At 52.3% G+C, this 25,900-nt stretch overlaps 1 protein-coding gene across 1 annotated transcript; it reads left to right on the top strand.

Annotated features, from left to right (window-relative positions):
* Positions 1 to 1,878: 1,878 nt before the first annotated feature.
* CA5A (carbonic anhydrase 5A) lies at positions 1,879 to 25,350 on the top strand. Its single transcript, XM_055552739.1, has 7 exons — positions 1,879 to 2,035; positions 4,303 to 4,500; positions 14,991 to 15,109; positions 18,064 to 18,159; positions 18,289 to 18,351; positions 22,231 to 22,386; positions 25,207 to 25,350. The coding sequence occupies exons 1-7, from the start codon at positions 1,879 to 1,881 to the stop codon at positions 25,348 to 25,350; spliced, it is 933 nt and encodes a 310-aa protein (XP_055408714.1).
* The last annotated feature ends 550 nt before the right edge of the window (positions 25,351 to 25,900 follow it).

Genomic DNA, 25,900 nt, shown 5'->3' with positions numbered 1-25,900 from the left:
GTCCTAACCACTGGTTACTGCCAGGGAAGTCCCATCTCCTGTATTTTAAACAAAAGCAATATACATATATATAGACTTATATATATAGAAATTTCCAGAAAGAGGGACAAGAAACTGCTATCAGCAGTTCACTCTGTGAAAGACAGACTTTTCACTTTTGAAGCCCTTAAAATGTCTTCTGTAACATGCATGTATATGGCTTTTACGTATTTTTTTAATGGCAGAGAGTTTAGCTCCTACTATAACAGCAGTTGAATTGATGTCTGAACCAGCCATGAGGATGTCCAGGACAAGCTGAGAGTGAGGATGTCCACAAGGTACTTTCTAAGTGAAGCAGGGCCCTGCCATATGGCTGCAGGGAGCAGGGAGACCCCAGATCCATAGAGACAGCCAGGGAAGTGGTCTACCTATGGTAGGGAGGCTGAAGGTGGCAGGGGAGCTGCAGGTGCTGAGGACATGCCCCGAGGAGCCAAGGGAGCCCTTGGGGTGTCAGCTGATGGATTTGTGATGCCAGGACCTGCTCCTTCAGGGCACAGTCAGGTCCTGCAACTCAGTGGTCAGCACACAGTAACTAAGGGAAGTGGTATCATCTAAGCACTTTCCTTGCATCAATTCATTAAACTCTCATGGCAACCTAACAGAGTACCTACTAGTATTTCCCCACTCCACTGAAACAAAAGTCAATGAACGGGTGAGTGAATGGATGAACGAAGCCACCCAAAGGTGGGTACGTTTCTAAAATGACTCCACAGGAAGAAAAGCATCTATGTTCGAGAGTTGGTTTTTGTTGCTTGCAACCCAGGCGATCAACTCATGGGCACGTCAGGGAACTGCACGGAAGCTGGAGACCCAACTATGAGTCCAATCAGCAGTTTTCTTGGGCCCCTGGGAGCACCAAGTGGACTCAGAATTCAGGACCCCCGTCCTGTGGGGTTTCCAGGTCAAAGAATCCAGGATTCTAGGATCAGTTATGATAGACTCACTCTCTTGAAGCTTATATGTTTAAACCCGCCCCAAATTTTTACATAACTTTCCATCTGAACCCTGCCATCTCCACTTCACAGTAGGAAGTATCTGGGGGAATAAACTGCTGTATAGTCCAAAGCAGGTTTTTTGTTGTCTGGCATCTACAGATACTACAAGTTGTGTAGTTAGGATAACCATCTGACTTATTATCCGAATGTGGACATTTTGAGCATGAAAAGGGGCATGTTAATGTTTATGCTGAGACAAGAGGCAAAAGCTAGAAGTGTCCCAAGCCAAGCAGGACATTGTACTTTGGGCAGAATGAATTCCTATCAGATCATGCCAATTTCATGGATGCAGGACGGGCTGCTTCCCAGGGGCCCTGGGCAGAGGGGCCACCTGCTCCCTTGCCTTGTTCACAGGCAGCTTTGGCAGATTCCCATCCTGCCCCTCTGACCCCGCCGCTCCCTGGAGACACATAGCGCGGCTCTGGGCCAGGTCTCGAATGGCCCGAGGCTGGAGGGACCCGCAGCCAGGGTCACACCAAACAGGGACTTTGCTCTGGTCTGTTTGCTCTGGTCTGCTCCCTGGTCTGGCAGCAGGCTCTGCACAAGCTCCCCTCACTCCCTGGCACCCTCACCCCGCTGTTTATCCAGTCAAAGCACAGTGACCCGAGGGGCTGGCCACAGCAAATGTCCCCAGTCCCAGGGCACCCTTCCCTAAGCCAAACCCCACGTCATCCGATAAGTTGGGGTGGGCATGGGTTGAAATTTAACCATCAGTGCTTTGGGTGAGGTTTCACAAAAGAGGTGGGCCACCCCCACCCCACCGCTCGGCTGTCCTGCCAGAAGTGAGGGCAGAGAGTGGGGAAACCCCCCTCTGGTTGTTGGGTCCCCCGGGAACAGAGGCAAGATGGTCAGGCCCCCAGTGCTGGGCTGGAGTCATCTGAAGTCCTCAGGCCTGTCTCTCCTGGCCAAGCAGATATGGGGCACCCTCCGTAGCCACTTGCTAAGGCCGGCGCGATGGTGCTCGCAGGTTCCCTGTGCACAGAGAAGGAGAAATGACGCTTGTAAGTAGAGCCTCCGGTCTCCCCAGAACAGACTCCCGCGCTGTGCGTCTCATGTTATGGCGTCTTTCAAAATGGGAGATGGTTGGAGCCAGATGGCTTGGGTTCAGATTTCTACTCCGTCTTTCCCGTGGGAGACGTGGGCTGGTCCTTAACCTCAGATCCATCAGGAGGGTGAGATGCTCAGAACAAGGAGGGAGCAAGTGACAACCTCTCCTCCATCTCACAAGACAAGCTGTTATTACTCAATATCCTACCCTCCCAGAACGAGCCATAGCGGCCAGTCATTAGGGCTCCAAGCCCCAGCAGAGAACATCTCAGTAAATTTGATAAATAGGCCACCAGCCAGTTCCATCCAGAGACTGGCCCAGGTCAGCCTCATCCTGGCGGTGGTGTCCTTGGTGTCCTGTGACCTTGGACTTGCCCCTCCCACTCTCTGGGCCTCAGGTTCTTCCTGTGTCAGATACAGGGCCTGCAGGTACCCCTAAGCTCACCTCTGACGTCAGTATTCCACACAGGACAGTTGGAAGAGCTTGGACTTTGGAGCTAGCCTCCGTGTTGGGCATTGGTGACAATGATCAGCGGGGAGAGCTGGTAGATTGCTTCATCTCCCTAAGCCTCGGTTTCCTCATCTGTAAAACAGGATGATGAAATCCCACAGGGGGCCACGTGAAGATGAAATGACTCGAGCAGAAAGCCTGGCATACGCTGGACCCTTAAAAATACTACATTAGTTGCTCAGTCGTGTCCCACTCTTTGTGACCCTCCGGACTCTAGCCCACCATGCTCCTCTATCCATGGGAGTTTTCAGGCAATACTGGAGTGGGTTACCATTTCCTTCTGCGTGGGATCTTCCTGACCCAGGGATCAAACTCACGCATCCTGTGTCTCGTGTATTGCATGTGGATTCTTTACCCACTGAGCCATCAGGGAAGCCCAAACATTCTTACTTTTTCCAATTTTTCCGTGGGTCCACACCTGAGGATGATACCAAAATCCCCATCTCTCTGTTGTCCTCAGTCTCTCCTGGCTTCATACTCCCACCAGCGCTGTGTGATAAGTACCATTAAGATCCACCTTTTACAGGTGATGAAATTGAGACTCAGAGAGGTTGAGAAACTTGCTGAGGGGCACACAGCCACAGAGTGGTGGGGCCAGGACTCGGGTTCAGGTAGCCTGATGCTCTTCACGGTCACCAAGTATAAAACAGGATCCAGGTGTGAAGACATCTACAGTTAAGTGAAGAAAACCAACACGCAGGTCCACTTTGTACTGAGCAGTGCTTTTGGTTTTTTGAGAAGCCTTGAGTGTGTTTCTCTGAGCTTGGAGGAAAGTGCCAGAGGCTGAGCTCTACATCAGCCAGAGCAGCTGCCTCTGGGAATCCAGGAGGGAGGGTCTTCCTCTGTAAGCAGACCCTTCTATACGGTTTGAAACTTGCAGGGAGTCTGGATGGGGCCTGGCGTTCTGCATCTCTAGCGAGCTGCAGCCAGGCAGTGCCCCACCTTCTGTGCGTGCTCAGCCATGTCAGACTCTGCCACCCTGCGGACTGTAGCCCATCAGGCTCCTCTGTCCATGGGATTCTCCAGGCAAGAATACTGGAGTGGGCTGCCATGCCCTCCTCCAGGGCATCTTCCCAGCCCAGGGCCTGGACCCGCCTCTCTTATGTCTCCTGCATTGGGAGGCGGGTTCTTCACCACTAGCGGCCACCTATGCTGGGGACCCGACCTTGTGTGCTGCGTAACTGAAAGCCTGGGGGTTGCGGGTGCCAAAGCTTCTATTCCAGGCCCTTCTGAGCAGGGTTTTCCTTGGATCCTGGGACTTTGGTTTCTCGGAGGACCCTCGCGTTTCCTGTTCTCTGACACTTGTAGCAACCCCCATGAGTCCACAGTCCTCCACCGCCTGCCTCTTAGGACTGGGCTGGGCTGGACCCCCGCCCCCCACTTCCCTGGCACAACTCCCTGTGACTGCGCTGTGACAATGACCACAGGTCAGAACGACTGCGCGCAGCCACAAGGCCACAGCGGGCTGCACTCCATGCGAAAAGGAATCGGTCCTGGGCGTGGTCCCGGGGAGGAGATGAAGCGAAGGCCCCGCCTATAAGGGCGGGGTTACGAGGCCGAGGGTCAGGTGGTCCCAGGCTCCACGTGGGGCCAGGTTCCCCAGAGCTGGCTCCTCTGGGACCAAGTTTATACGTTTCTGCCTCCTCGCTCTGAGGCTGGAATGGCGCCCATGCACCATGAGGGTCTCCTCTTCCCTGTCTCTGCCCCCAGTGCACCCCGTCTGGAAGGGTCCAGCCTCCGTGCCAGGGGGCACCCGGCAGTCCCCCATCAACATCCGCTGGAGGGACAGTGTCTACGATCCCCAACTGAAGCCCCTGGGGGTCTCCTACAACGCGGAGGCCTGCCTCTATGTCTGGAACACCGGCTACCTCTTCCAGGTGGAATTCGACGACTCCACCGAGGGGTCAGGTGAGCCTGAGAGGGGGTCCGGGCCCCTTGCTCCTGTGAGTCCTGAGAGTGGGTCACAGCAGGGGGGGGAAGGCTGAGGCTGGTGGCGGGGATGGACAGAGTGATGGTCACTCTAAAGCTGGTGATGCTGACCAGCTATGTTGGTGTCACATCACTGGGGGATGAAAGGGAACAATGAGGTCCTCCTCTGGGGGTTACATTCCAGGGGCTGGAAGGAAGAAACTGGGAGCTAATAAAACATAATTACATTGCACTCTGAGGAGAAAAGCATAATGGGGTGGAGGAGAGAGGCACGGAGGTGGGGAGTCCTGGACGGAGAGGAGGAGAACTGTGGCCAGGCGTCCAGGGTCTGGGAACCTCATTGGTCCCTGCTCAGAGTGAGATGGGCAGTGACGTGGCTGACACCCAGCTGCCTCAGGAAGCGGTGGGGAGCAGGGTCGAGCAGGAGGCTGTGTGGAGTGCTGGTGATGGAGGCTGCGGGGCAGGGCTCAGCGTCCTCCCAAGGAATCTGGTGACCATCTCACTGAAGCCTCACTGGGATGCCTTACAAGTGTGGGGTGGGGACTCTGTAGGTTTGGGAAGTTTCCTTCCACTGCTGTTTTACTTGGCAAGATTGGCTGTACTGGAATTTTTTCAACACCTAGACACATCATCATAAGCCTTGTTTACACTAAACATGTGTTCTCTCTCTGGGAATAAGGAATTTATGACAGGCAGAGGATGCCCATGTGACAAGTCCTCAGTGAAAACATGGGGCATCAAGTCTCCTGTGGGCACCCCTTGTGGGCAGTGCTCCACATGTGTTGTCATAGCTTGTTGCTAGGATTCAGGGCATCCCTTGTCACTCCAGAAAGAACCCTGGAAGCCTGGTCTCCTCCAGACCCTGCCTCACCCTATGCTGATGTTGCTTGCATCCTTTCTCTGTAATACGTCTTAGCCATGCTTATGACTTAGTGTGCCAGCTTTTCTCTGCCTTTGTTGGTCTGTTCCAAGTCTAGATTCCAAAGGAGCAACTAAAGTTGGCTTTTCAGGTTTAATATGCTTTGTATTAAATTTTTTTCAATTTTATGCAGCAACTTTAAAAAACAGACTGTACCTGAGTTCTGGGAGTTGTCCTAGGGAACCGTCAAACCTGTAGACCCCCAGCACAACCCCCAGACCCAAGCCCTCTCCAGGCCAGCCCTCAGTCCACCTCCTCCCATAGGCCCAGTAGTCTTGTTCACTAACCCATCACCCCGGTGAGGACGTGAACACCACAAGGGCAGGATCACTCTTACTGGACACTGCAGGTTGCTCAATAAATTGGAAGATAAACCATGAATGAAAAGCTAAAGGTATGAATGAGCCAGGCAGAGGGACTGGTCAGTGAAGGAAGGCCCAGCCTGACCCTCCCCGACTCTGATGGACTGATGGTGCAACAGGGGACGGGAGCCCTTTTTCCCTGTGCTGGGCCCTGTGTGCTTCTCACACATCACGACTCAGTTTTACACATGGTGTCCATAGTATATATATGTCACTCCCAATCTCCCGATTCATCCCACCTCCCCTTCCCCACTTTGGTGTCCATATGTTTGTTCTCTCTGTCTGTGACTCTTTTTCTGCTTTGCATAAGATCATCTATATCATTTGTCTAGATATATGCGTTAATATATGATATTTGTTTTTCTCTTTCTGACTTACTTCACTCCGTACGACAATTTCTGGGTCCATCCACATCTCTACAAATGGCACTATTTCATTACTTTCTATGACTGAGTAGTATTCCATTGTATACATGTACCAGATCTTCTTTTTCTACTCATTGATCAATAGACATTTAGGTTGCTCAACACAGCATTTTTTTTTTTAATATATTTTGGAGTGGCTTTTTTTTAGTGCCTTCCATTTTATTTTTTTTATAAATTCATTTATTTATTTTAACTGGAGAATAATTACTGTACAATATTGTGATGATTTTTGCAGTACATCAGCATGAATTGGCACAGGTATACATGTGTCCCCCCCATCCTGAACACGACATCCCACCTCCCTCCCCACCCAATCCCTCTGGATTTTCCTAGAGCACTGGCTTTGGGTACCCAGCCTAATGCATCATCAGCACAGCATTTTTAAAAGCCAGGTAAGGGAGAAGTGTCTCAGGGTCTGTGATCAGCTTGTGCACAATTCTCTGATCAGCTGATGATGATAAACCCTTAGGCTCCAATAGGTCTGGGAACTGTGTGTTCAATTCAATTCAGTCAGTTCAGTTGCTCAGTTATGTCTGACTCTTTGCAACCCCATGCACTGGAGCATGCCAGGTCTCCCTGTCCATTTCCAACTCCCAGAACTTGCTCAAACTCATATTCATTGAGTCGGTGATGCCATCCAACCATCTTACCCTCTGTCATCCCCTTCTCCTCCTGCCTTCGGTCTTTCCCAGCATCAGGGTCTTTTCCAATGAGTCAGTTCTTTGCATCAGGTGGCCAAAGTACTGGTGCTTCAGCTTCAGCATCAGTCCCTCCAATGAATATTCAGAACTGATTTCCTTTAGGACTGACTGGTTGGATCTCCTTGCAGTCCAAGGGACTCTCAAGAGTTTTCTCCAACACCACAGTTCAAAAGCATCAGTTCTTTGGCACTCAGCCTTCTTTATGGTCCAGCTCTCATATCCATACATGACTACTGGAAAAACCATAGCCTTGACTAGATGAACCTTTGGTGGCAAAGTAATGTCTCTGCTTTTTAATATGCTGTCTAGTCATTGATCTGTTGCTTTTTTTGGTCATTGCTTTTCTTCTAAGGAGCAAACATCTTTTAATTTCATGGCTGCAGTCACCATCTGCAGTGATTTTGGAGCCCAAGAAAATAAAGTCTGCCACTGTTTCCATTGTTTCCCCCATCTATTTGCCATGAAGTGATGGGACCGGATGCCATGATCTTAGTTTTCTGAATGTTGAGCTTTAAGCCAACTTTTTCACTCTCCTCTTTCACTTTCTTCAAGAGGCTCTTTAGTTCTTCTTCACTTTCTGCCATAAGGGCGGTGTCATCTGCATATCTGAGGTTATTGATATTTCTCCCGGCAATCTTGATTCCAGCTTGTGCTTCATCAAGCCGAGTGTTTCTCATGATGTACTCTGCATATAAGTTAAATAAGAAGGGTGACAATATACAGCCTTGATGTACTGCTTTCCCTATTTGGAACCTGTTGTTCCCTGTTGTTCCAGTTGTTCCTGTTGTTCCAGTCTGTTGTTCCATGTCCAATTCTAACTGTTGCTTCCTGACCTGCATACAGATTTCTCAAGAGGCATAAAATATGAAAAACTCCAAAGGTCACTTTGGACTTTTGTGTGTGTATTGTTAAGATATATTTGACAAAATAATTCCCCAGGGGAAAGGGGCTGGCGGTTGAGCTTGGCACTCACTCTGCTGCCTGGTCGGCAGAGCACCCAACACCCTGACTGAGATCCTCACCAAGATCACATGCCGGGACGTGTGAGTCCAGGGGAAATCTTGGCACTGTTTCTCGAAGGGGGAAGGTATGCTGGACAGACAGACATGCAAACACTCCCTTTCACAATCACTCCCACTGGATGAACGGCAGCACGCCACAGACAGACGGCACCGTGGAGGCTCTGAGCATCTTCATTCTATGCAAGGAGGAGGCTGGAGGCAGGGCCAGAGGGGTCTGATTCAAGTCCAACTCCTCTTGATCCTAAAGCCAGCGTTGCATCACTGTGTCAGCTGAGTACTGACACGTCCAGGCACAGCTGGTCAGAACTCTTCCTCCCCCAACTCTGCCTTCCTCTGGGCGAATTTGTTCCAGAAGAGGGATTCCCAAATGGGGGAGGATGGAGCCTGCAGCACAGGCCGGCCCCCGGCAGAGCAGCACAAGGGGCAGCACCTCGATCCCCACAACTGCCGAATCAGCCCCCTGCTGATGGTCATCACCCAGTTTCAGTCACTCATGTCGGGTGATCCTGCCTGGAGCAGGAGAGAGCTGAGAGGGGAGGACCCCAGGGGTACTGGGGAGGAGAGAGGCACACTCCCCAAGTCTCCTGGGAGCCCCCACCTTGCGGTTGAACCTGGGCTGACCCTGGGCCCCCCTGATTCTGATCGCTCTCAGATTGAAGGCTCGTGCACCCTGTTGCAGCCAGGCCTCTGCCTTGACCGGGTCCTGACCCCCACTTTCTGGCTCCTCCACTACTTCTCAGTCTGGCTTGAAAGGCCCCACCCTGTCCTGCCACAGACCAAAAGAAATATCTGGGTGTCTCTCCCCGGCCATATAAATTAGTTGGATAATTCCCCCCGTGGCCTGTGTCCACACCCGCCAATCTGCTTTCACTTTACTTGTCATTTTCCCCAAAGCCCAGTTTCCTCTGCCTTTCTCTCCTGCTCAATTTCACATGCTGCTCCCGCCCTCCAGCCTTGAGCCCCCTCAGTTCAGACTTGCTGTCTTCTTTGTTCACCTCGAATGGAAATTGGGAGCTGCCTGGAGCAGAGGAAATGGAAAATGCAGCTGAAAGATGGGAAGAGCTCAAAAAAATTCTGCAGTAAGAAAATGAAAATCATTTTCTTGGGATTGAGACACTCCCATGATTTTTTTTTTTTTTTAAATGCATAGACAGAAAGGGAAAGCCTCGGGGCAGGAAGGGAGGTGAGTGGAGAAGGACGTGGTGCAGAAGTGACCATGCACAAAATGTTCACGTTGGTCAGGTCACGCCAGCAGGTCAACATAGGAACCCCAGAGACCCAGAGCCGAGGCTGAGGGCGCTGGGGTTCCACGGGGTCAGGGACAGGCGTGCTCGAGATCAAGGCCCGCCAGCAACGATGAGCAACAGAGCTGGAGCCAGTGGTTCTTTCCAAGGAATGTGCGGCTGAAGGCCAGGGATGGAAAGCTGCCGGCAGGGAGGAACACAGCGCCGGCTCCAGACTCGTGGTCACACCCCACAAGCCCCTCACAGGCCAGGCCCCCTCATCTCAGCTCCAGAGAGATCTCTTAAGGCCACTTCTACCCGATGGGCAGTGTAGGTGCAGAAAATGGGGTTGAGGGTCAAGGGCCAAAGGCCACAGGTAGATCCTGCCGCTCCACTCCTTGTGGAGACGCCTGTGTTCTCTGAACCAGGTCCTAGCTTACCACCAGCGGTGACTGCTCTACCGCCGCCAAGTGCATGTGAACGCCTGTTACGTGAGTGTGTGAATCAGGGTATACTTTTCAAGGCATGTAGTTCCACCTGCCCCTGTGCCATCCACACCCCAGGAGGCCAGGGCGGCCCTGCCTCATCCTCTGCATCTCCAGCACTTAGCAGAAACTGTGGCACATTGTAGGAACTCAGTGAGTATTTGTTGAATGAATGAATGATTTTCCCTTTTTATGTTTTGTGGCTGGCCGAGCCCCCTCTGAAGGACACTTTCTTAAAATGCATTTATCCCTCAAAGTCTTTACATGCAGGTCCTGTCTTAGGGGTAATAGCGGCTGTTTCTGATGACAGCAAATCTCCACCTTGATGATGAAGATGGCGACCATGATGTTAATAATAACAATGCTGCTGCTGCTGCTAAGTCGCTTCAGTCATGTCCGACTCTGTGCGACCCCATAGACAGCAGCCCACCAGGCTCCCCCGTCCCTGGGATTCTCCAGGCAAGAACACTGGAGTGGGTTGCCATTTCCTTCTCCAATGCATGAAAGTGAAAAGTGAAAGTGAAGTCGCTCAGTCGTGTCTAACTCTTAGCAACCCCATGGACTGCAGCCTACCAGGCTCCTCCATCCATGGGATTTTCCAGGCAAGAGTAATAACAATGAGACAGTAACAATAACAGAAGGTGCTCCCACTGCTGGAGCTCCTCCTGGTGCCAGGGGCCAGGCCAGGAAACATTTTGTAAGGGCCAGCCATGTTCTGATGGGGAAGGCATCATCGTCATTGTGCAAATGTCAGGTCTGAGGTGCAGAGAGATAAGACCACTGTGCAGAGAGACGCTGCTTGAAAGCAGGGGCTGTGCTCACGCTTGCCTGGCTTCAGACCCAGAGTCGACGTGCAGTGATCCCAGAGGTTAGGTCCCCGAGAGCAACCTGATCCGCCGCCCTTCCGGATTTTGGAATTCTGGGGTGGGGTTGTACCCCTCAGCACTGGCCCCAAGTTGTGGCTCCTGCTTACCTGGAGACAATGACAAAGACCTCCCTGATCCAGAGAACACTTAGAGCATCAGATCATCAGATGCGCTAAGATATTAAATCCCAGGGGGGCACCGAGAACAGGCTGATCCTCAGTGCCACTGAGTTTTTGCAGTTCTAAGTATTAGTCGCTCAGTCACATCTGACTCTTTGCAATCCCATGGACTATAGCCCACCAGGCTCCTCTGTCCATGGGATTTTCCAGGTGAGAATAATGGAGTCGGCAGCCATTCCCTTCTCCAGGCACTCTTCCTGACCCAGGGATCGAACCTGGGTCTCCCACATTGCAGGCAGATTCTTTACCATCTGAGCCACTAGGGAAACCCGGATATTCTAAGTAGAACATCTCAAACTGATACCATTGAGTTATTTTCAGTTTTTGATTAAATAGAACATCTCAAACTGTTCTCAGACTTATTTTAAGCCTTAAAATGGTGTGTGCCAAACGGCCTGTTTATCCCGGTCAAAGCACCAAAATACTAATAGATGGCTGTTATCAGTGGCTGTTATGAGAACAGAGACGGTAGGTCCGGGCTGGGAGTCAGGCTCCAACATCGCTGTCCTTGGGGATGCGATTCCCCAGCTGTGTGTTGAGCACCTGGAGCCTCCGGGGCGGGGGTGGGGAGTGGGGGGAGGAGCAGGTGGGGGGTGGGCGGAGGATGCATGGCCTCCAGTCTGTGAACAGTGGCGCTGCTGGTGGAGTCTGGGGCTGGCAAACTAAAAGCCCCCTTGTCACAGATCAGGCTCATCTTTTCAACTGTTTCCTTGAAGGGAGTTACTCTGACACTGTCGGTATGAAAAGTCACTAAGATGATTTTATCCAGGGTGGCTGCCAGTTGTTTTAAAACAACCCAGTTGTTTTAAACTGAGTTCCTAATTTTGCTACAAGAAAGGACAAATGTTCAGCTTGAACTCCTCCACAAAAGCCAAGGGCTGGACCTTCAAGCAGGCCTGGGTTGGGGTCGCTGGTGGACCTGGACCAGGTGACTAGGTCCTGTGAGTCTCAATTTTCTCATCTTGAAATTGGGCCAGTAGTAGCTGTTTGCAGGGTCATTGTGAGGAGCGGTCACTGGGGAAGGTGGGGGCTGCGCACGATGCTTAGTGTATAGCAGGCACTTGGCAAAGGCTGACTCACCCGTGAATGGCACCTGGAGCGCGTGCTGGCTGTCCACCAAGCGTGGACAGGTGGGGGTGCACAGTGCCAGGACACAGGAGACGCTGACCACTGAGAACCGACAGGACCCTATCCTCAATCAGCCGCTTCATCCCATCTCAGAGATGAGTGCTGTGGCTGCCGGCTCTGTGTCCTTTGGTGCTTCCAGAAGACCGAGTGTTCTGCTAAGAAGTTTGTATTTAATCCTTGCAGCATCCCTATGGAGTAGTTGCTGGGATCCTCCCCATTTTACAGGTGTGGAGACTGAGGCTAGGAGCGGTTTGGTAACCGGACCAAGATCACTGTGTTTGGAGGCGATGGTGCCAGCACCGACCCAGTGCAAACCCCCGACCACTGCAGCAACAGGGCGCTGTTCTCTGGTTTTGAAGCAAAGACACCGGTGCCCGGCTCGTGGCTGTCTGTGCCCGTCCATCTACCTTTACAGACATGGTTCCAGAGAAGGAGGAGGAAGAAGCTCGAGGTGTAGAAATGGGACACCCGAGCTTGTACCTGAGCAGCTCCTGTACCAGCCGGTGCTGCTTCTCTGCTGAAGTGCGCGTGAGGGAGGGAGGCCGACAGGCATCGCAGTTACAGGCTCCCGCTGCACCTCCGCCGGCCGGCCGCAGGGCGCCGCTGCAGCCCACGCCAGCATCCACACTCCTCACACGGTGCTCTGCTCCCGATCTGCACCCGCAGGTCGCAGAGCTGGCAATGGGCAGCAGCCCGTGGGGTGTGCTTGGTCCCAGCCAGGTGTGGCCACTGCCCACTGATAGATGACCAGGTGTTGGGGAGGAGAGGTCCCGCTGCCAACAGAAGCTCGTCTTCCCTGTGGCCCGGATTCCAAAGCCGACCTCCGTCCACAGTCTCTTCCTTAAACGGCTGCCTCTTTGGGAAGCAGGCAGGAGGGAGGCCCCTTGCGAGAGGCTAGCCTTGGAGGGTTCTGGGGGCAGCTGGATGCGGAGGGCAGGGAGCAAGCGGGGCGGGGGGGCGGGGGAGCGACCATGGGCCCTGTTCCAGGCCTGGCTGGAGGACGACCTTGGGAAAATCCTCACCCGCCAGAGGAGGAGGCGATGCCCATGACCAGCCCCCTTCCCACTCCCCACTCTCTGCTGGTGACCACCAGCACGCAGGGAGTTTTCTACAAGGTTAGTTTTGGCCGGTCTAGCCAGTGCCAGCTCATGGTGGGTTAGTGCCTCGTGCAGTCGGTGTTGCTCTTTCTGGAGACCTTATGTGGTGTCTCCAGAGTCCTCAGATGCTCCGGCTGAAAGGGACCACCAGGACCACCTAGCTAGGAATCTTTTCTTCCTTAGTCAGTGAAGAGGCCAAGTGCCTGAAAGGCGGCGGGGTGCGCGGTCGCCGGCATCACTGTCGTCACCATCTGATGACCGCGCGTAAAGAGGCCATCCTGCCAACACTGCTCTTCTCACAGGTGGGACAGCTGAGGCTCCAAGAGGCTGAGCAACTTGGTCAAGGTCACACAGCACATGCACGCGTTAGTGCCTTTTGGTGACCCCACGTGTCAGCTGGCCAGGGCTGCCACCTCCCCTGCCATCAGAAATGGCACAGAAATCCCACCACCGGTATTGGCATAATTTCCTTAGGTGATGTTTTGTACCCAAGGCCTGGGTTTGAGCGTCAGACCTGATGTTGAATCCTACCTCCCATGGCCAGGATAACTGGAAACCTCTTTGACTTCTCCTAATAAATTAAAAAACTACACAAGGAACTTTCCTGGTGGTCCAGTGGTTAAGACTCCCAAGTTTCCACTGCAGGGGGCATGGGTTCGATCCCTGGTCAGGGAACTAGGATCCTACAAGCCAAGAGGTGCAGCCAAAAAAAAAAAAAAACTGTACAAAACTACAGAAGCTGGTCGGCTCAGGTATCCTGACTCCTTGAAAGAAAACACCACCCCCTTTGTATTTCCAGCCACAGAAAACCCAGTAAAGTCTTGTATCTGATCCCAACAAGGAGGTTCCCTGCCTATAGAAAGGCTCCTCCTGATCTGCGGACTCAGGCTTCATGATTTACTGTGTTTTTGTATAATAACTTGTGGAGCAAAGAGGTCCTTCTCTGTGAGCATTTAAAGTGAGATAGAATGGTGTGTTGAGAAGAATGACGTCATAGACTCCATGACGAGGTGCCCGTAGCAATGTCCTGGAGCTGCCCGCTCACTTTCGAGTGAGAACAGATCAAGCGCAGAATCGTGGGCTGAGTCCGTTGTCTGGTTCGCGGTTCAGTGCCTTCTGCCACCAACACCTTCAGAGGCAAAAGCATTCAGAAAGCACCCTAAGCCCAGTAGTATCTGGCACTTGCAATAGCATCTGTTGCGTCACTAAATATTTTCCCTGCTTTTGCTGCATGGAGGAGCTGATACAAGCAACCCCCACCCGCACCCCACACTCTGCCAGTGTCTTCCACACTCATCCCAGGATCCCAGCATCCCAGGACGCTCACCTCAAACTCGGGTGGGATGTCCAGCAGTTACCATTACATTCTTGCACTTGGTGGAGGAGCTCTGTTAGCAAAGTGCAGCTGGAGACAGGCTAAACCCTGTGCATCTGAGCCCTGCCCCACCCTCGCGAGCTCGTTCAAATGCAGGCTCCCAGCCCCGGCCCTGGACCTCTGGGGCCCACAGTTCAGGGGTGAGCCCCCGTGCGTCACGATCACAGTTCTTGGGGAGGCTTTCCGGGGATCTGGAATGACTTAGACAGTGGTCATCTGGTGAGGCTGGACCGAGCAGGGGCTGCCTGGAGATCAGCCCTGGTGGGAAAGTAGCACTTTGTAGCTCAGAATTTGTGTATTTAAACATCTTGCTCATTGCATATTAGCTTATGAAATTATTTGGTGATAGAATTCTGTCTGCCATTCTTTCATTCAGAAGACATCTCTCTCTGTCTCTCTTTTTTAACTAAAGGAAAGTTGTAAAGTCTAACAGGACTGGCACGCATCTCAGAATCGGTTTTTCTTGCCTTCCTGCTGCCTGCTCAAGCGCCACCTGGTGGCAGCACTGGACTCTGCATCTCTCCAGGGTTCCCTGTGAGTCACTGGAAGGTCCCACCTTTCAGCTTGTGGTTTTAGCAACACGGCTCTCTCAAGAGTGACAGCATGTGACCTCAGTGTCGTCGGGGTCACAGCAGCTCCACAGTCTGACAAGCAGACTAACACCATGTCCATGGCTTCATTTTCCAGGAATCAGCGGTGGCCCCTTGGAAAACCACTACAGACTAAAGCAGTTCCACTTCCACTGGGGAGCAGTGAATGAGTGGGGCTCAGAGCACACGGTGGACGACCGTGTGTACCCCGCAGAGGTTCGTAGTAGCTAATACGTGGGGGCTTCCCGAGTGCCTCGGCCGCCTGAGGTCAAGTGGCCAAGCATCCTGGTTGCTCAGAAAGGATTTCCCGGGACATGGAACTCAGTGCTCAAGCCAGAACCATTGGCCACCCCGTCCATTCACTCTCAGGACTGTCCTTAAGGGGAGAGTAACATCAGCACTTTCACTGACTGAAAGAAGAGACTGAGGTTCTGAGTGGCACTGTGACTTTCCAGAGTCAGAAGGCTGGGTTTCAGGAGAGAGTCTGTGCCCTTAGCTCAGCCTCGCTTGAGGCTGGTCCACTGGGGACAAGCTACCTGTCCTTAGAGGCATTCAAGGCCTTTTCCTGAGAATAGAAAATCTTTACGATAGAAATTACCTCCTTAAAACAAAGTGATATTTGGGACATTCCATAATGGGAGTCAGTAAAGAAAAGGAGCAGAGACAAAGGTCAGGAATTGAGTTTGAGGTGGTAAGTGGGGCCTTATAGATGCCCCCCAGTGTTTTATTATGAAATTTTTCCAACTTACCCCCTCCAAAGAAAATGAAAGAACTGCATAGCGAGAACCCGTAAAGTCGCTCGCCATATAGATCCTGTGTTGATATTTGCCATATTCACTCTATTTCACCCCCATCCAGCCACCAACCACCTGGCTTTCTGATGCATTTCAAGTTCTTGACTGTTTCTGTCGCCATCATTATGGAATTAGTATTATAGAACCAGAGTCCAGTCGGACCAAAACCTGAACATTGCTGTGATCACACAGCCAGAGGGGGCCTCTGGGGACAGTTGATAATTAGGGAGTGACATTATCACTCAAACAATTAGTGATTGTTATAACTTCCCTCACTAATTGTTTGAGTTATAACTTCCCTATGGCTTCCCTGGTGGCTCAGATGGTAAAGCGTCTGCCTGCAATGAGGGAGACCCAGCTTCAATCCCTGGGTTGGGAAGATTCCCTGGAGAAGGAAATGTCAACCCACTACAGTACTCTTGCCTGGAAAATCCCATGGACTGAAAAGCCTGGTAGGCTACAGTCCATGGGGTTGCAAAGAGTTGGATGTGACTGAGCAACTTCACTTTCACTTTCATAACTGCACACATCTTTACAAATATAACAAAAATGAAGGAATAGCAGCTTGTAACACATCTGCTTTCAGCAAGCCACGTTCCTTTTAATAACTGTGTTCCTGCCCCTTGGTCTTTAATGAGCAGCTATTTCAACAGAAGAAGTCGCTGCAATGTGCTCATCTACGAGTCGGACACGACTGAGCGACTTCACTTTCACTTTTCACTTTCATGCCTTGGAGCAGGAAATGGCAACCCACTCCAGTGTTCTTGCCTGGAGAATCCCAGGGACGGGGGAGCCTGGTGGGCTGCCGTCTATGGGGTCGCACAGAGTCGGACATGACTGAGGCGACTTAGCAGCAGCAGCAGGAGCCAAATCAGAGCTTGGGACCCACCAGAGCCTGACTGTCTCTGGGTCAGGTGGGCAGGGGCTGCAAGGCTGTGCTGGCCATGCCACTGGCCTCTGTTGGAACAGGCCATTTCCTGTGGGGTTTGGAATGTAAGGCCAGCCCCCTACGGCAGGGTCTGAGAAGGAGGTAGGCTCTGGGCAGGGCCCCGAGATTTCTTCTATTTCTGGAAGACCCCACAGGACAGTGGGTAGGGAGTTCCAGGTGAGACACGGGAGGACAGAAGGAACCCACGCCACCCTAATGGTCCCCAGTTTGTGTGGTCATGAACAGTGGGACTTGTTGGCAGTGAAGTTTCACCTGGGCCCAGCACCCCGGCAGGGCTCCCCACGCCCTCGAGTCCGTCAGCCAACTGGGGGAGGAACTTGCCGACCATGAGAGGCTGGAGGCCTCTCTGGGCCAAGTCTTCATGGCCTCAAGGCCTGGGTCAGGGTTCAGAAAGGCCTCCACCACCATACGCTGCAGCAGGAAATGCCAACACTCAGGCCCCATCCTGGTTCCATCACGCAGAACCCAGGGGTCCTGGCTCTGCCTCCTGCTCACCAGTGCCCCAGGAATGCCCAATCCCCCAGCCATTCCCTGCTGATTTAAATCCTTATCATCTGGTCAGCTGTAATGCCAAGTTCAGACTTAGGAAAACCAGCAGAAGGTGTCAAGAATAAGGAATTCAGGAGAGGGTGACAGAAAAAGTGCCATTTGGGTGGTGTACTCTCATTTAAAATTATCCTGTTTATCTGAAACTCAGATTCAACTGAGAGTCCTATGTGTGATCTGGCAACCCTGGTTCAAGGCTGTCTGTGCGTGCATGTACTTAGTCGCTTGGTCGTGTCAGACTCTTTGCCACCCCATGGAGGGTAGCCCACCAGGCTCCTCTGTCCATGGGATTCTCTAGGCAAGAGTACTGGAGTGGGTTGCCATGCCCTCCTCCAGGGGATCTCCCCAATCCAAGGGTCGAACCCAGGTCTCCCGCATTGTAGGCCGATTCTTTACCATCTGAGCCACCAGGGAAGCCTGAGCTGTCTGAGTGGTAGCCAATAATCCAACCACCCATGTGTGTTTGACAGAGTTAAAGCGAGCCTCCTTTCTTTCCCGAGAACTAAGGCTCTGCTTTCTGGGGTTTGAGTGAGCCTGGTCTGGGCGAGGAGGCACTAGTGATAAAGAACCGTCTTACAGGAGGTGTAAGAGACACGGGTTTGATCCCTGGGTGGGGAAGATCCCCTGGTGGAGGGCATGGCAACCCACTCCTTTACTCTTGCCTGGAGAATCCCATAGACAGAGGAGCCTGGCGGGCTACAGTCCACAGAGTTGCAAAGAGTCAGACATGACTAAAGCGGCTCAGCACGCATGCACACACACGCACAGGCTGGGCGACCCGCCTGCAACCATGAATCATGACAGCCGCACAGAGGGGAGCGAGGATTCGCCTCTGGCCTCTGCTACCTGGTGATGGGGGACTCTCTCCTCCTGGGTTCCAGCTGCACTTGGTTCACTGGAACGCTGTGAAATACCAGAACTACACAGATGCCGTGACAGGAGCAGACGGCTTGGCGGTGGTAGGTGTATTTTTAAAGGTAAGTGGGCCGGGGCGCAGCTATCCTAGTGAGACCTGCTTTCTAGGCATGGTCTCCTTAGGATGACATGTGCTTGTCACCCTGTCCCCGGCCCTGTCACGTGACTACTCCCCGTGCCACGCTGTGTAGCTGGGGGCCCGCCACGAGGAGCTGCAGGAGCTGGTGGCAGTCTTGCCAGACATAAAGCACAAGGTAAGCTACGTACTTTGAAATCAGCATAACCAAAAAAGCAAGATTGCTTAGAGTAATGGCTCCTTTGCAAAGAAAACCAAATGAACAAACTAGTTGGGAGAGAGGAGCAGTGCTGAGGGGGGTCTGAGTCCGGTCCTGAACCTGGGGCTCCCTGGGGCTCCCTGGGGCTCCCTGGGGCTGATGCCAGCTGTCTCCAGCTGGCTCACCCACTTGAACGTGTTCCTGCTATTCCCAAGTCCTCCCCACTGGGTGTAACGGGGTATCCCAATACTCAGCCACTCAGGCATCATCTTGAAGACTTTTGCCTCATCTGCCGCCAGTACTACTGTTAGTTATGTAGTATTTTTCATGAGATTAATCCACTTCAAAATTTTTAGTCTTGTCCCAGGCAACAACCTCAACCAAGTGATAATGTTAGTTTTAAAACCCATTGAAATGAATTCCCAACTATGGCCATTTAAGAATATCCACCAGCAAGCCACCTTAGGGTCAACCCATCCCAGGAGAAGAGGGAGGTGGGGTGAGGGGGTCCCATCCGGACCCAGCACAGCCCAACAGACAGCACGGCCAGCAAGGTACCAGCTGAGAGAGGACTTTGATGGAGAAATGGAAATTCCTATACAACCTGCAGTTTATTTGTTCAGTGCCGAACAAAAGAATTCAGAGAGGGAAGGAGTCACCGCATGGTCCTTGGCCGTGGGGACGGATGGGGCTCTGATGTGTCTTGACAATGGCCAGAGTGACTCCAGAGGGGAGCTGGGGACGGGCCCTTCCTCGGACGCTTGTCGGGGGCCGTTTGATCTGTGCAGCACACTCCCCTTGATGTTGGCCTCCTGGGACCAGAGCAGCTCGCTCTCCCACTGCCCATGTGCCAGCTCAGGAACTCAGCAAGGTCAAGATACTGGGAGGACCCTCCTCCTCGCTGGTCCACAGCCAAAGTAAACCTGGACTGTTCCCTGCAGCATCCACCCCCCAGGCGTTGTCCCACCTCCTGGTGGGGAAGAAAGAGCTGCTGTGAGGGGCTGTGTGCTAAGGGGGCCGTGCTTCCCCGGAGGCTCTGGGCACACACACAGGCAAAACGGTGCCAGAGGGAGTGAGGGAGGAAGCTGCCGGACAAGCTGACGCTTGTCCTGGGGCCTCAGCTTCCTCAGCTGAAAAGTGAGATTTAGAAGCTTAGGAGAGAAAGGCCCCATCTTGGAGGGCAGGGGTCTGTGCCTCGTGGGTCAGGAGAGTGACAGCTTGAGTCATCCATGAGTCTGCACTCCCTCCTGGGCTCCCCAATGTCTGGGTGGACTTTGAACATTGGCGGCAGTAGGGGTCACCTCCGTGAGGGCCAGCTGTGAGGGACGGGGCAGGCCTCCTGTAGCACCTGAGTCCTGCCACTGTCTGGTCACATGGCTTTGGAAAGGTCTTATCTCTCTTGTCTTAATCAGTGAAACAGACATAAAGGCTGGTTCTGGAAAATCAGTGAAACAGACATAAAGTCTGGTTCTAGAAATCCAAGGTGAGAGCCTCAGAGGGCATCTGGCAGGTCAGCACCTTGGGACCAGGGTCTGGGGGGAGGAGGTCTGAGGGGGTTTATCTGTTCCCCCCACACCTGCTGGTAGGACTTTCTGCATTTTGTCCTGTGTGCATATGTGGCCTGTGCCCTTTAAGAACCGAGTAGACCGTATGGGGGAATATTACTCAGCCAGGCAAAGGAATGGAGCACTGACACTGGCTGCAACGGGGATGGACTTTGAACACATCATTCTGAGCGAAAGAAGCCAGGTGCAGAACTCCCCAGGTTATGTGATGCCACTTCTAGAATCGTCCAGAATGGGCAGATCAGGGAGCCTGTGGCGGGGTGGAGGTTAGGGGAAGTGACACCTTAAGAGTCTCTACTGGGGCCCTTTTTCTCTGGAGCTCTGTTTTGACGAACATGTTCTAGAATTGACTGTGCTGAGGGTTCACGTGTCTGTGATACAGCCTTAGGACTGTGCGCTTTAGATGGGTGGGCGCCACACTACGGGAATGTCATCTCCGTGACGCCCTTTAAAGTCGTTGACTAGACATTGGTTACAAGCCATCTGCTGCCGATTTCCTCCGTTAGAAGTGAGTTCCACGACAGCAAGTAGTGGGTCCACCTTGTGTGATCCGGTAGCCCCAGCACCTAAGACAGGTTTACCATGCTGCTGCTGCTGCTGCTGCTAAGTCACTTCAGTCGTGTCCGACTCTGTGCGACCCCATAGACGGCAGCCCACCAGGCTCCCCCGTCCCTGGGATTCTCCAGCCAAGAACACTGGAGTGGGTTGCCATTTCCTTCTCCAATGCATGAAAGTGAAAAGTGAAAGTGAAGTCGCTCAGTTGTGTCCGACCCTCAGCGACACCATGGACTGCAGCCTACAGAGGAGCCTTCCTCTGTCCATGGGATTCTCCAGGCAAGAGTACTGGAGTGGGGTGCCATTGCCTTCTCCGTGGGTGCTCATCAAATAGCTGAGTGGGCAAGTGACATGGAATCCCTCCAGTCACTAGGAACCTGGAGACAAGTTTCTGTCCTTTCTAGAGCATGGAAAGCAAGCCAACGTGAATTCTGAACACAGGGCTCCCAAGCATGGCATGAGCTGACAGAGCACCCTGGAGCACTAGGCTGTCCTGGTCCATCAACGCCACCCCCCTACCGTGATGAGAAGGAAAATTGTGATATGAGTCAGGGAATCTGGTCAGAGCAGCGTGTCCTCCTGCACATGTGTAATTACACAACTCTCATGTCAGGGAGGGCTGCTTTAAAGAGAGGATCAGCTGTCTCAAGAGTATAATATTTTCTGGTGTAGCCACTATGGAAAACAGTCTAGTGGTCCCTGAAAAATCTAAACACAGAGTTAACATGGGGTCCCACGTTTCTACTTCTGGTATATCCTCGAATCATTAAAAGCAGGGACTTGAAGAGATATTTGTACACTCGTGTTTATATCAGCTTTATTAACAGCGCAGATGTGGAAGCAACCCAAGTGTCGGTTAGTGATGGTGGATACACAGAACATGGTCCATCGGCACAGTGGAATATTACTCGGCAGTAAAAAGTGGGAAATTCTGGGACTTCCCTTGTGGTCCGGTAGTTAAGACTTCAAGCTCCCAGTGCAGGGGGCCCGAGTTTGATCCCTGGTCAGGGAACTAGATCCCACATGCCACAACAAAGAATTTGCATGCCACAACTAAAGATCCAGCATCTGGTGCAGTTAAATTAAAAAATAAATATTTTTAAGAGGAGGGGGGGATTCTGACACAGGCCCCAACACAGATGGACCTAGAGGACATTGTGCTGAGTGAGATAAGCCAGTCACAAAAGGACAAATCCCATATTATTCCATCTATACGAGATCCCTAGAGGAGTCACATTCATAGAGTCAGAAAGTAGATGATGAGTGCAAGGGGCTGGGGGAGGGGAGTAGAGCTGGAGAGGGGAGGAGAGCTAGTGTGTGGTGGGGACAGAGTTTCAGTCTGAAATGCTGAAAACCTTCCACGGGTGATGGTGGGATGGTTGCGCAACAAGGTGAAGGTACTTAACCCCACTGAACTGTGTTTTAAATGGCTAAAATGGCACATTTTGTGTTGTGCATGTTATTTGACATCATCCTTGAAGACTGTGACATTTTCACAGCCAAGGTGTAGGAAACATGAGTAGCTTTAAAAGAAAACATGCAAACCTGTGGTGGACACCCCTGCTGAATGTGGAAGGCCACATCCTCTTGTTACAATTTCCAAATGTGGCAGCTTCGGCCATGGCCTTTATCCCAGGGATGCACTCCACTCCAGGCCAGTCACTGAGATGAAGCCGAGCGCGGTGCCCCCTTTCTGGCCTCCTCCACCCACCTGACAGCCCACGCTCTCCTCCCTCAGGACGCGCGAGCAGCCCTGGGCCCCTTCCAGCCCTCCTGCCTGCTGCCTGCCTGCCAGGACTACTGGACATACCCAGGCTCCCTGACCACGCCGCCACTGTCGGAGTCAGTCACCTGGATCATCCACAAGAAGCCCATCGAGGTGGCTCAGGACCAGGTGAGTGGCACCTGTATCCGGTGCATGGGACTTCATGGGGATCCCTCTGGTTTTGCAGCTTCACTGAGACAGTGTGAGTGAGCATTGTGGGGTTTCATGCTTTGGTGCATTTTTGATGTTCCTTCACAAGAACAATTTCCAGTTGAAATAGGAGCTCGTGGGGGTTGAACAGAAGTTCCCAGTATTGCAGCTCTTCTCCTGACCTAGAGATATTGGTGTGTGAGAGGGAGGTGGAGACAGAGAGAGACAGAGACAGAGAGGGCCGAGAGACAGACAGAGGAGAGAGAAAGAGAGACAGACAGAGACAGAACCAGAGGCAGAGAGACAGAGACAAAGGAAAATAGAGATAGAGAAAGGGGCAGAAGGCGGTGGATGAAGGGGAAACAGAGCTGGGGACACAGGTGTGCTCAGCACCTTCTAATCTTAGTGGTGAGCCTCAGGTGTGGCGAGTTTCCCAGATGATACTCTCTGGGGCAAGGCCAGCACCTGCTCTTTGGTCTCCATTGGGGTAAAGCAGCCTTACAGAACAGAAGTGATATTATCGTTGGGACATGGGTCCTTGCTCATTCAGGGACCTCTGTGGGTATTTGCAGATGAGTAACTTAGGCAATCGGAGAAGGCAATGGCACCCCACTCCAGTTCTCTTGCCAGGAAAATCCCATGGACGGAGGAGCCTAGTAGGCTGCAGTCCATGGGGTTGCTAAGAGTCAGGCATGACTAAGCGACTTCACTTTCACTTTTCACTGTCATGCATTGGAGAAGAAAATGGCAACCCACTCTAGTATTCTTGCCTGGAGAATCCCAGGGACAGAGGAGCCTAGTGGGCTGCCGTCTATGGGGTCGCACAGAGTCGGACATGACTGAAACGATTTAGCAGCAGCAGCAGCAGCAACTTAGGCAATAAAGGGATGTCATAGGTGAGTGCTAGAGAGCCGTGAAAGAAGTAGGGTCGCTGCAGGAGAAGAGGAGGATTAGGGTCTGTCGCACTTCTTTGACCGACAGAACAGTAAGAAATCATCGCACTGTAATAAGACGTTATAGAATATAAATGCCCAGAGAAAATTCCAGAGGGGTTGTATCAGTCAGCTATTGCTGCAAAATGCCACCTAACAAACCACCCCGAAACTCAACAGCTTAAACAAGAATTTCTTTTTCCCTACTCACAGATATTTGGGAGCTAGGACGCTGTTTTGGCCAAAGTTGGGTGTTGGGTCAGGCCATGTCTCTCAGCACCCAGGGCTGCTTCTCATGGGACAAGATAGCAAAAGAAGGGCCAACTCACACATGCACGTTTATGGCCTCTGCTTGCGTCACAACTGCTCACATCCTGTTGACCAAAGCAAGTTATGATGGCCAGGCCAAGGCCAGAGGGGCAGGAAGGAGGCGAGAATCTATTTGCTGAGTGATGCCCGAAGCTGTCACACAGAGGTACACCAAAAAGTTAACCCTGGTTGTCCCAGGGTCACAGGTCTGCAGTGATTCTTATTTTCTTTCTCTTCCTTTATTAAATATTGTGTGTCTGGGTATATATGTGTGTGTGTGTGTGTTAGTTGCTCAGTCATATCTGACTCTTTGTGACCCCATGGACTGTAGCCCACCAGGCTCCTCTCTCCATAGAATTTTCCAGGCAAAAATAGTGGAGTGGGTAGCCATTCCCTCCTCCAGGGGATCGTCCCAACCCTGGGATCAAACTCTGGTCTCCTGCACTGGCAGGTGAGTTCTTTACAGTCTGAAGCAGTAGATATTACTCATATACTTTTTTCAAGTTGAAGTATCGTTTTCTCCGGGAATTTCCATAATCTGGAGAAACTCTGTCCGTCTAGGGCAGAGTTCCGAGATGACAACTGGGCAGCAGGCATGCTCCTCTTGACCAGCCTCTGCCTGGGACAGACATTTCTAATAGATCACAGCAGCATTCACCACCTTGGTTTCAGCTATGCACTTCCTGAGGGCTCTCAATGAGCACTTGGATGTCTTTCCATCCTTTCGCTTCTGTAAAACATCCTCTTATTTAAAAGTCATGAGATGGGACTTCCCTGGTGGTCCAGTGGCCAAGACTCCACACTCCCAATGCAGGGTGTCAGGGTTCAATCCCTGTTCAGGGAACTAGATCCTGCACGCCACAACTAAAGATCCTGCATGCCACAACAAAGATCAAAGATCCAGCATGCCACAGCCAAGACCCAGTGAAGCCAAATTAAACAAACAAACAAACAAACAAACAAAACCCTTGAGAAGATGCTGTTGTGTGTGTGTGTTCAGTCGCTTAGTTGTGTCCAATTCTTTGTGACCCCATGGACTGCAGCATGCCAGGCTTCCCTGAGGTGATGCTATTTGCTTTGAAAGGTTAAAGGTGAGATCACCAACCTTGCCACAGAATGGAACTGTTACAGACATGGTTGAAACTGGCCATCCTCACCAACACCCCTCTATTACTCAGCAGATACACCCGTTAGGAGTCAGATGTTACGGCAGGAGAGGGTGGGTGAGTGGGGGGGCGGGGGGAGGCAACACAGTGATCACAGTCTCTGCACGCAGCTGCCCAGCAGGAAAATAGAAACGTAAGTCAAGAGTTTTAAGGCAGAGTGGTGAGTATCACATAAAAACGCAGGGTGGGGTTGGGCGGCTGTAGGGGCACTATGAGCACCCGCTGGATGGTAGGGAAGAGCCCGAAAGGACATTGCTGTTCCACCACATTGGTTTCATCATACAGGGCCGTCCCCAACTCCGGCTGGGAGGGCCCTTCACAAGACAGGACAGGCACGGGGGCCGGTTCACTCCGTGCCTGCACCTAGCTTGCATCCACACCCTCCCTTCCAGCTGGCCGCGTTTCGCTCGCTCCTGTTTTCGGTGCCTGGTGAAGAAGAGAAGACGATGGTAAACAACTACCGCCCACTCCAACCCCTGATGAACCGGAAGGTCCGTTCGTCCTTCCAGGCCACTCACGAGGGAGCAAGACTCTAAATTCACTCTGTCCACGCTAACAGGTAGAACTGACTTTAACAAGAGAAAGTATTGTTTCCTGGGCTTCACGGTCCGATCGTGTGTAACCTTTGAAATTAAAAAGAGAGCAAAAGGTTATGATTTCCGTCAATGTACTTTGCAGTTGCAAGGAAAAAAATGGCTTCAAAGAAGCTTGAGCATCCCAGGGAATGGAAGTCTTGCACATGGGATCTCTCAGAGGACTCTCAGCAGTGCCCAGGCCTCAGGGGCTGTGCCAGCCCCGCTGACCGAGGTCATCCACCCTGCCCTCTCTTAGGTCCACAGTGTCCTCTCTCCAGACCGCCAGCGCTTGGCAACACAGAGCCCGGGACTAACGTCCCTCCTTCCCAGTTCCAAGTTCCTTGTGTGTCAGTGTCCTGGGCTGACCGATGGTGCGACCGGTGACCAGCACACTGTGGGTGCGGGGTACCCAGCAAGGCCTATCTGTCTTCCCACGGTGCTGAGACTGGAAGTCCAAGATCAATGCCAGCTTGGCTGGGTTCTAAAAGGGTCTCTCTTGGCTTCTTGTTGT

The sequence above is a fragment of the Bubalus kerabau genome, chromosome 17 (genome assembly GCF_029407905.1).
Source record: "Bubalus kerabau isolate K-KA32 ecotype Philippines breed swamp buffalo chromosome 17, PCC_UOA_SB_1v2, whole genome shotgun sequence".
NCBI lineage: Eukaryota > Metazoa > Chordata > Mammalia > Artiodactyla > Bovidae > Bubalus > Bubalus kerabau.
Note: the sequence above shows the minus strand (reverse complement) of the source record. Positions and strands in the feature narration are given on the sequence as shown.

What these genes read in the sequence shown, in the direction of transcription:
- CA5A (XM_055552739.1), top strand. Translation starts at nt 1,879, where the DNA reads ATGGTCAGGCCCCCAGTGCTGGGCTGGAGTCATCTGAAGTCCTCAGGC. An exon ending in GAGAAGGAGAAATGACGCTT is followed by an intron (nt 2,036 to 4,302) that starts GTAAGTAGAGCC and finishes CTCTGCCCCCAG; the next exon opens with TGCACCCCGTCTGGAAGGGT. An exon ending in CGACTCCACCGAGGGGTCAG is followed by an intron (nt 4,501 to 14,990) that starts GTGAGCCTGAGA and finishes TTCATTTTCCAG; the next exon opens with GAATCAGCGGTGGCCCCTTG.